General features: G+C 38.2%; 1 protein-coding gene across 1 annotated transcript; it reads right to left on the bottom strand.

Moving 5' to 3' along the window:
• Window positions 1–2,031: 2,031 nt before the first annotated feature.
• On the bottom strand, window positions 2,032–4,475 carry LOC132524792 (nuclear factor erythroid 2-related factor 2-like). The gene has a single exon (XM_060157213.1). The coding sequence runs from the start codon at window positions 4,350–4,352 to the stop codon at window positions 2,526–2,528; it is 1,827 nt and encodes a 608-aa protein (XP_060013196.1). The 5' UTR covers window positions 4,353–4,475; the 3' UTR covers window positions 2,032–2,525.
• Between the last annotated feature and the right edge of the window lie 6,638 nt (window positions 4,476–11,113).

Raw genomic sequence — 11,113 nt, 5'->3', positions numbered from 1 at the left:
GGAGGATGCCTACCATGCTAGCAGGTGAGAGGGAGGCACCAAAAATGGCTCCCGCCAGCTCTGTCAACAGCAAGTTAGAATGAGATTGCAAAAATGATACCCACCAGCATTTTCATCCCTGGAGAAAGTCACTTCAGTTTTCTGCCTCTCTGACAGACACTTTGGGATTAGTAACTGGGTGTCCCTCACATACTGTCTGGGTGTTTTTCAAACTGTTGCTTTTTGATGGATCTCAGGGCAAGTTGGTCTGCAGTTGAGCCCTTTAAGAGTGGGTTCTCGGCAGCTGCGTGGGTGGGTGGTGTGCAGAGAATTCCCACTGGCGCTAGCAGGCTAGAGGGAGGGCTCCAAAAATAATGCCCACCGGCCTTTGTGTCCCCAGAGAAAGTCACTGCACGTTCCTGCCTCTCCAGGACTACCATTCTTTTGGGAAGAAGGTGGAATCTTTGTGGCGTTTCACAGCCACTTCAAGGACTGACAGAGGTACATGTTCCTTCCCTGGCTGTCCTGAAGTTGCCTCCTCTTCTTAGAAGCAAGTAGAAAAAGATTATGTCATTATTCACTGTAGGTAAAGACTCTGAAAAGTAAAATTATTTTACTTTGACTGGGTCCCAGGTGATAAACTGACAATATCAGCTTTGAAAATAATAAGAAGCCACTGAAGAAACTGATATCATTCTCTTCATTATTTTTTAAAATTAAAAAGAAAAACACAATTAGCAGTATCAAGGGTGATTCCTGAAAACACACACATACAAACACATATAATTTACAGTCCTAATTATGCTGTTGCTGACTATGGGAATATAAATTGGGTAACCAATTTGTAAGCTTCAGTTTCTTCCTCAATGAAGAATGCCTGCCTCACAAAGTTACCTTATATGTTGTTTCATATTTTATTTTATATACATTGTATAATATTTTTTCTGTGTGCTTCCATGGAAAACTGTACATCTTCTGTAGTATACCCTTCTAGGTTATCATATTCCAGCCCTGTTACTTTTCTTTGAGCTAATTTGTAACTCTGTAGGTTGTAGGTAACTGAGAGATAAGTAAATTGTCTTGTCTGGTAGTGATTTAACTGACTTCCTCCCCTCTGTGGAAAACTAATTTTGTCTCCATTTGCAATTCATCTGAACAGTCCTCTATTCCTTAATAATCTGTGCTGTTCTGACTTTTCCTTTGAACCAAGAACCCCTGACAGTAAGTGTCCATTTTCTTCATCCAGTGTGGACTGGTTGCCCTCCAGGCTAGCTGCACAGTACTGGTACTTCCCTTCATTGTCATCCTCAAAAATTCGGTCATTTTTCTAGGTTTTATCCACTGTTTATTGTATACTGTATCTGTCTCTTTGCTTAATTTGCATTTGCCTTTGTTCAGCGATATCCTCTAGTAGTAGCTTCCCGTTAATGAATGACTGAACGCTGTGTATGTGTATGTATATATATATGTATATATGTGTGTGTGTGTGTATATATTTATCCTTGCATTCCTAAAAATGTCCTCATTTTACTCTCTTTCTCTTTTGCCACACCATGCGGTTTGCAGGATCTTACTTTCCCAGCCAGGTATTGAACCCACGCCCTGGGCAGTGAGAGCATGGAGTCCTAACCACTGGACTGCCAGGGAATTCCCTTTACTCTCATTCTTGAGCATTAGCTTGTCTTGAGTATAGAACTGTTCACTAAATACCATTTTTGTTAAAACTTTTGAAGACATTGCTGCAAAGTGTCTTAACAAGTGGATTCTAAACCCCCATAGACTTATCTACTTATTTTCTTTTCTCTACTTCCTGTTTTTCACTTCTTTGTATTTCGTTTTACTTTTGGTCCTGGATTTATCTTTCAATTATTTTAGAATGTTATTTATTTCCATTATTTTTGTGCTCTGATTTTTTTCCTTTTCATCGCATCCTATTCATATATCTATTGAAAAATATACACATTGAGAAATAGTATTTCCACATTGAAAAATAGTATTCCCTACGTTATCTCTGTTTCCAGTGGATTTTATCTCTTATGGTATTTTTTTTTTTAACGGTCATAATATTCCTTTATTAGTACCAGCTTTTCAACTAAATTGTCTTTTGCTAGAGCTAAACAATTTAATATAAAAAATGCCATTTTTTTGTTCATACAGTATTTATTTAAAAAGGTACAGTGGTTAGTTTTGCAACAATTTGCTTTTAGCCAGATGTATCATATAAATCTATGAAAGTAACAAATGAGATAAGAACAGTATAAATAAGGAGTTTTTGTAGTATTTACATGTATATAGAAACTAGCCCCAATGGTGTTTTTAGAAATTAAGTTTGCAGTTAAAGTGAAACTACTGATTCAGCATACTGATAACTTATTTTAATGCTTCTTAAAGTTTTATATTTTCTACACTAGTTTTGACTATAATTTTGCATAGAATTACTTATAAAGTATATTTCTGCATTTCACATCACAGTAGGAGCTTTTAGTATAACAGTACAACAACAAAAAAAACCCCACTAGCTCAGAAAAGGTCAGATCTGCTCAAATCTAGTTTTTCTTAGTATCTGGCTTCTTACTTTTGGGAACAAGGAATACATTGCCATCTCTCGTTTGCTGCAAGGAGTATTCACTTGGGGAGTACGGCTTTCCATCTTCATCACGTAGCATGCTGAAGACTTCAAGATACAAGTTGCTGAGTTGTTTTTTCAGTAGATGGAGGCTTTTGTCATTTTCTCCTTTTTCTTTGAGCAATTTTTCTTTTTCATCTTTTAAATGATCTAAATCTTGCTCCAGTTCCACTATATTTTCCAGTTTTCTTTTTCTGCAGTTCTGAGCAGCCACTTTATTCTTACCCCTCCTGCGTATGTCTCTAATTAATGCAAGTTGAGCCTCGTTGAATTGCTCCTTGGACATCATTTCATTGAAGTCATCAACTGGGAGGTTAATGATTTTTTCTACAGGGAATGGGATATGGAGAGCTTTTGCCCGTAGCTCATCTCTTGTGAGATGAGCCTCCAAGCGGCTTGAAAGTTTGTCTTTTGTGAATGGGGTTTTTCGATGACCAGGACTTACAGGCACTTCTTTCTTTGGTGTATTTTCACACTGGGCATCACACACTGGAGCACTGTTCCTCCGAGATGATGACAAGGGTTGGACTGTATCCCCAGAAGGCCTTACTGGCTGTGTTTTAGGACCCTTCTGTTTGACACTTCCAGGAGAACTATCTATTTCTTCCATTTCAGAATCACTGAAGCCAAGCAGTGTGTCTCCACAGATGGTAGATTCCACTGAGTGTTCAGGTGATGCCATGCTGGGACTTGTGTTCAGTGATATGCCAGAGTCAGAATCATTGAATTCTGCTGTTGCACTTTCAGGGTGGTTTTGGTTGAAGGCTTTACAAAGTGATAGATCAGAGATATCAATGGGCCCGTTTAGAAGTTCAGAGAGTGACTGGCTTAAAGTAGCAGAGGAGGGCATGCTGTTGCTGGTACTGGGCTCTGCTATGAAAGCAGAATAAAATTCATCACCAAAATCTGTATTTACTGTGGCATTTGAAGTTAATGAGTTCACTGTCAACTGGCTGGATTCTTCTGTGGAGAGGATGCTGCTGAAGGAATCCTCAAAAGCACTGAGAAAATGTGGACTGCAGTTACCTACTTCTTTTTCCAATGAGGGGATTGATGAATAGAAATGATAATTGTTGTTAATTTCCGCCAGTTTGGTTTCCGGACTTGGAACCATGCTAGTCTCAGCCAGTTTGTCACTTTGAATATTAAGACACTGTAATTCTGGAATGGATAATAGCTCCTCCCAAACTTGCTCAATATCCTGCTGCATATCGTCTAAATCAGCAGTGGCTAACTGAAGGACAGCAGTTTCAGGTGACTGAGCCTGATTAGGAGCAATAAAAACTGGGCTGTCGATGTGGCTGGGAATATCAGGAACAAGTGACTGAAACGTAGCTGAAGAAACCTCATTGTCATCTACAAATGGGAATGTCTCTGTCAAAAGCTGCATGCAGTCATCGAAGTACAAATCATCTGGTTTGGGAATGTGGGCTACCTGGGAGTAGTTGGCAGATCCACTGGTTTCCGACGGGATGTGTTGTGCTGGCTGAGCCGGGAGGAATTCACCTGTCTCTTCATCTAGTTGTAACTGAGCGAAAAAGGCTTTCTCTTGCTCCTTTTGCAGTTGTTCTTGTCTTTCCTTTTCAAGTTTTTTCTGTTTTTCCCGCTCATGCTCCTTCCGTCGTTGACTGAAGTCAAATACTTCTCGACTTACCCCGAGATCTATATCTTGCCTCCAAAGTATGTCAATCAAATCCATGTCCTGCTGGGACGGCAGTCCCGGCGGCGGCAGCTCCAAGTCCATCATGCTGAGCTAGGGACGGTGCTCTGAGGCTCCCCGACGGCGGCCCTGTCCCGGCTGCCGAGGCGCAGTGCGGACAGGGCGGTACTGGCGGCGGCGGCGGCGGCTGCTTCTCTAGGATCCTAGGAACTAGCTTCCTCTTATGGTATTTTTTTATTGCTTTATTCCTTTACTAGTATTTTAGTAAGGTTTGCAAAGGAAGAAAAATAACAACATGTGATCAGTCGTTTGGTTAAAAAAAGAAATTCCTTTTTAATTTTCCAGAATACTAATTTTTGTTTTTTTATTTGTATTGTGTTGAATAGTGTCTGTCCAAAACACATGTCGAACCAGTGAACGTGGCCTTATTTGGAAATAGGGTCTTTGCAGATGTAATCAACTTAAGATGAGGTCATACTGGGTAGTGTGGGTCCTAAATCCAATGTCTGGTGTCCTTATAAGAAGAGGAACATTTGGGCACAGAGACACACACAGGAGGAAAGGGATGTGAAGACAAGAGGCAGATATTGGACTGATACATGTATGAGCTAGGGACCACCAAGGATTGCTGGCAACCACCAGAAGCTGGAAGAGATAAGAAAGAAAGGATTCTTCCCTAGAGGCTTCAGAGGGAGTATGGCTTGCCGACCCCCTGATTTTGAACAATTGATATTAGCCTCTAGAATTATGAGAGAATAAATTTCTGTTAAGTCATCTGGTTTCTGTACTTTGTTACAGCAGCCCTAGGAAACGAATACATCTTTCCCCATTAAGATGAATTTATAATGTAGCAAAAATAGATTAAGTTGCTTTTGAAAAACTGGTGTCGGATTAGTATCTTTTAAACCTTGCTTTTTGAGAAACAGAAAATGCAGACAGTTGAGAATCTAAAACTTCTTCCCTATAATCATACAATGTTCACGGACTTAGTGTTGATTTTTTCCTCCTTAGCAGTTTCTCCTGGTCGGGTCAGCTCAAGCACCCAGTGATAAGTGCATAGAATAAAACAGTTTTTCTTATGCTGATAACTGAAGATAAAATTCCAGTTTTATACATTTAGCTAATTAGAAGTGTAGATGATGACTGCTTTCCATATATAATTTTAGGGCCTTGGCAATTTGATGTCTTTTTCTGTACAATGAGATTGGCATTTTTTTTCTTTTATACCTAAGAATTTGTTAAGCTCTACACATAGTTTTATTTAAATATATTTGGTTCAAGACTAGTGAGAGATAGAAGGAAATGTATAAACAAAAAAGAAAGGGATGTGTTCAAGAAGAGAAGAGTCAACTCTATCGAATGCCACAGACTCCAAGAAAATACCATCGGGAAACTCTTTTGTGTGGAGGAAGTTATTGACATCTTTGGTGCCTTGAGGGGTTCTCTGAGCAGAGACCAAATTTCAGTAAACTTGTGATTGAATTAGAGGTAAGGAAATGAAGTAGGGAGTGCTCTTTGCTTTTCTATGGAAAAGTTTGGTTTTGCAAGGAAGGAAAAGGGGGGGGCATAGGATATTATTTTTAGAACAAGAGACTCGGAGTGTTATATTTAGAAGGGAAAGAGTTTGAAAGGAAAAGCATCTGGAGCTGAAGAAGTTGAAATACTAGAGAGAGGGAAAGATAGAGATGAGATAGAGATAAGGATAGGGAGGTGGGGGTGGAGGGGAGAGAGAAAAAGAGAGCGTGAGAGCGTGAGAGCGAGAGAGGGAGAGAGGAGAGAGAGCGAGAGCGAGAGCGAGAGCGAGAGCGAGAGCGAGAGCGAGAGCGAGAGAGAGAGAGAGAGAGAGAGAGAGAGAGAGAGAGAGAGCGAGCGTGGGAGAGAGACAGAGACAGAGGCAGAGAGAGAGAGAGGGAGAGAGAGAGGGAGAGGGAAAGGGAGAGAGGGAGGGAGAGAGAGGGAGGGGGGGAGAGAGGGAGAGTGAGAGCGAGAGAGCGAGAGCGAGGGAGAGGGAGAGGGAGAGAGAGAGAGAGAGGGAGAGGGAAAGAGAGAGGGAGAGAGAGTGTGAGAGCGAGAGCGCGAGAAAGAGAGAGAGAGAGAGAGAGAGAGAGAGAGAGAGAGAGGGAGAGGGAGGGAGGGAGGGAGAGGGAGAGAGGGAGAGAGGGAGGGAGAGGGAGAGAGGGAGACGGAGAGAGAGGGAGAGAGAGGGAGAGAGGTAGAATGAGAGGTGGGGCGAGAAGATAATTAGTATATTTTCTTGAGCAGAAGGGGACACTAATATACAGACAACGATATATATTAGCACTAGCTTTGGACATAAGCACAGCCCCTGAGACTAGAAAGAAAAATAATTTGTTTTCAGAGAGTTAAATGGGGAGGGGACAGGAAATTGGGAGCTCTTGACTTTCTGTGAAGTTAGAAAGCAATATCACGTGCTAAAAATATTTATAGAAAGAAACTAAATTGAATAAGCTAAAATTATTATTTTATTTCAAAGGTGAAATAGCAAAAAATGACTACACAAGTGCTCTGAGAGCTCTCTCTAAAACAATGTGGAAGGAGGATCACTGAATAACAAGAGTCCTAAACCCATGGCTTCTTAGGCCATTAACAGAAATTATGGATTTCTCACAGCCCATCAACCTTGTATATTTAGTTGATTTACAAAACAATAAAGTACAGTCTGACAAGTACAGACTGTGGTTTCAGATGTTAAGAGACGGGTAGGTTCTGCTATTTTATCTCTAAAGGCTCTAAGTGTCCCGTTTCGATTAAAAAAAAAAAGTGCTTCCTCTAAAAAACTTCCACTGAGGATGTGGCTTTGTGACACACTTTTACTTTATTTGCCTAAGTGCTTGCCTTTCAGGGTATAAGGAAAAGCTGCATGGAAATTTTATGTGACTTCATCTGGTAACACTTCCTTATTTTAGGAAAAAAAAAGAACTGTTAATTAAATATGTAGCTTCTATAGATAAACTGTAAGATCCTGACATAAATTTCAAAATCAGTCAAATATAGGTAAGTGACTGACTGAAGTATTTTATGCCAATCTGCTTATTTAGAAAAGAAAGCGATTTCATCAGCTAAGCATATAATTTATTCAATCCTCTCAATTAAATGAACACATTCATAATTAAACAAGACACAAATGTTTGGTAGAATGCCAAGAGACACTCAGAAAAAGACTGTTGTTTGAAAAAAAAAAAAGTTGTATAGAGATATTTGTGAAGCACACAAACCCGAGGAAAAATTGTACTTTAGTATTGCTGTTCACATTCGTGCCTTTTCTCTTTGCTTTTATCATTATGTTTATATAATCTAGACCAAAAAGGAGAGTAATAGCACAGGTATACTTTCTGTATTCAGCTCGGGCACATGGCCGCTTGTAGCTGGTTCCACTTCCAAGTGAAATCACACAGTATTTGGTATGAGCCAATTCAAACTTGGATGAAAATGATGTCTCTTTCTAGCAAATTAATTAATCCTGCCCTTATGTTGAACTACATTGTGATGCTTTTCTTCCTGCCCATTGGGTTAATGATGAAAGAGCAGAGCAGCATTGAATGTGGTGCCTGTCTTCTTGGTTTTTACTTTTCTACTAAAGATTTTTTTTTCTGATTGGATTTTAGTTTTGCAAATTATAGCCCACTGTTGGGTTCAAGAAGATTAAGGAAAGGGAAAAAATATAGAATTATGGAAATGGTCCTAGCCACACTTAAAAACGTTTATTGTACTCATGTAAATGAGACTGCTTTAACTCAAAAATCAGATAGAAATTGAGGGTTCTGATTACCATAGAAATAGAATAACTGAGTTCGTTTAATTCCTCTTTTCTTAATACAGCAAGGCATTTCAAGGTTTACTGAGAGGTAGAAGAAACAGTATGTCGTCAGAAAGATCTTACATATACTTCGTTCAACATATAATTAATTGATAATAAAGCATTACATTCATGATATTTTGTATTTTGTACTTGTATACTGGATTTGTTATTTTCCTATGAAACGATGAAAGTTATTTTTTAAAAAACATTTATGTTATACAATAGAAATTTTCTTTTAAATATACAATAATTCAACCAAGGGGGAAAGTAACAAATATTAATAATGATATGTTAAATAGTTTGTAATAGAATAAGAGCACACACATAGGATGTGAATAATGCTATTGTTCTCAAATTCTTGATTATTTTTCATGTTTAAAGAAGTTTCCACAAGTATGGTGTGCAAACTGAGTTTTGTGTTTGCAGCTAAGAAACCGAGACAAGCTATAAATTTGTCAGTTTTACTGATTAACCCAAATCAGTGCATACCTAAATATTAACCTAAATTGTACATGCCTAAATATCTGATAATACATAGAATGATTAACTTACTGGTTTGTAGTAATTTGGGTGAACTCTCAGTTTTGAAAACAAAAAGCTCATTTCTATGGTTCTGCATCTCTGGACGTCGCTGGGCCTAAGGCTTAGACCCTCAGGATACACCAGTGTATATTACCAAGATTATTTATCATAATTTGCATATGTTTTTATTGGTAAGAATTCTCTTTATAAAACATTCCAAGTTATTTGTATCTTGGTCTGTCTTTTAGGACCTTATTATTCAAATGTGGGCCCTGGGATCAGCAGTATCTACATCTCCTGGAAGCTTGTCAGAAATGTAGACTCTCAGGCTCCACCCCAGACCTGCTGAATCAGAATTTTAATTTAATGAGATTCTCAGATGCTTTGCGTGCACATTAGAATTTGAGCAGAAATGCTTGAGGGAGTAAAAACCTAGTATGCTGGAAGATTTAAAGGTCCCAGGTGGTGTGGAAAGAAAATACATTTCAAAGAAATGTAACTCAAATCATATTCAACTTTACTTTTTCACATCTTGGGTTTTCTTTACAATCAATAAATTATAAGTGAGCCATTTAGATGAGTCAGTTTAAACAAATGGGTATAGCATTGAGTGGAAACAAGAGACTTTATTTGCATAGTACTCTAAGTTGGAAAATTTTTTAAAAAATAGAAAAATATATCAAGTAATTATTAGTGATATATTTTTCTGGCTAATTTCTTCATTATTTTAAATCATAATTTCAATAATATTTAATATGTCACTGAACTAAATATAAATATCCTTAAATAGTCAAGTGATTGAGCATTCTGTTCACTTTCCTTGCATGACTTGAAAAGATTTCCAAATCTAAAGAAGCTGTAATAGGGAAAGTGCACATGACTCGGTCCTGTTTTAGCAGTTCGCTAAATGGATAGCTAGAAGGTTTCCTCCCTTCACACTGAGTCCTCTACAAACATTTGCTGAATGAATGAATCAGTGTTAGAGACAAAGACTATTCTCTCAAGGATAGACTGGACCAGAAAAAGATATAGGGCAATATCCAAAAGGAAGATACATTCAAAGTGTTTTTGTTCGACTGTTTATAAAACCAGAAAGGCAATTTGTTAAAGATAAGAATTACATTGTCAAGAAGAAAGGATATCCATGTGCGCTGATCAGCCCAGTCTCTTCCTGGGACAGCTATGTGTGGGAAGCAATATTATAATCCGAAAGTTATTGTGAGCCAAAGACATTAGATGGGTGATTGTAGTGGCTTGTGCCATCAAGCCTGAAAAACTGATACATAGTTTTTTACCATTAGAATATACTAAACCCACAGAATGGATATGTGATTGCCTGGGTTCAGGTTAAATCGTCATCTGATTAGTACAATAGACATTTTATTACTATTTGCCCTACCTATTCTTCCTTTTCTTCTTTTCTTTCTTTTGGAGAAATGCTTTGAATGGCAGGAAGAGTGGATTGAGGGAACCCAATCGTATTAGGAACCCATTGACCCACTGTATGTGTGTTTACGTGTGTGTGTGTGTGTGTGTATCTCTGTCCCAGTTTAGCTGGAACAGGCCTCACTTACACCTACTTAGCATTTGTTCAGAACTTTTTATTTTTCTTAAAGTATTACTATTTATATTAAAATAATCAGGGATGAGTTTGTTAGATCTACTCTGTGTTTCCAGGTCTGTCATTGTCTGTCAGGAACACGGTTATACCTTTAAAATAAGCTTTAATAACCACCTACCTTTTCCTGAGTCTGTTCAGATTCAGTATAACAAGCCCCTCCCTTTCAAGAAGAGCATACAGTATGCATACCGATAAAACCAAGTACATTTGGACATGAAAGGCTAGGGATAGTTAACTTTGCAGTTTCAGGTGCTGACAGGAGATGGTTTTGAAGTTGCAGCCTCTGCCAGACATTTGGTGAACTAGTCAACTGTTTGGTGGCACGTGTCACAGTCTGGCAGATGCATGAAGCCACCAGTCAATAGGGTCAATGGGAAATATGGAATATCAAAGGTTAGATGCATACGGTACTTCTGCAGTATAGTGTACTTTAAAATCTCTTGATGTAGTAGTTTGGTCATTTATTAAATGCTGTAAATTACAAATATTTATTTTATTGTTTGGTAAAGCTTTTTAAATTTTGCAATAGACTCTGGGCAACAATGAACTCAAAATATGAAAAGCATGTTTAATGAAAAGTTTAGTACTAAACATCTACTTTTCAAACAAGTAGATATAATGTGAACTTGCACGGAAAGCTTATCAATGGGTACCATTCATCCCAGGAGCCAGAGTAAATCTAATACTCACTACAAAGCGAGAAAACACAATCTCTGAAGAAACATCATCTATTTGAAAAGTTAATACTCATTTTAAGAAGAATGTTCCCAAAGACAACAATTTAATATATACAGCTGATACATTTCATTCCTGAGAAGCATGAGTTTTCATTTGGATCAAATGAGTGTCCTTCTAAATAGCTGAATTTATTTTCAATCCCAGTTC

Source organism: Lagenorhynchus albirostris, chromosome 8, assembly GCF_949774975.1.
Source record: "Lagenorhynchus albirostris chromosome 8, mLagAlb1.1, whole genome shotgun sequence".
Classification (NCBI taxonomy): domain Eukaryota; kingdom Metazoa; phylum Chordata; class Mammalia; order Artiodactyla; family Delphinidae; genus Lagenorhynchus; species Lagenorhynchus albirostris.
Note: the sequence above shows the minus strand (reverse complement) of the source record. Positions and strands in the feature narration are given on the sequence as shown.

Excerpts from the sequence above, each read along its gene's own strand:
- LOC132524792 (XM_060157213.1), bottom strand. The coding sequence starts at position 4,352 with ATGATGGACTTGGAGCTGCCGCCGCCGGGACTGCCGTCCCAGCAGGAC.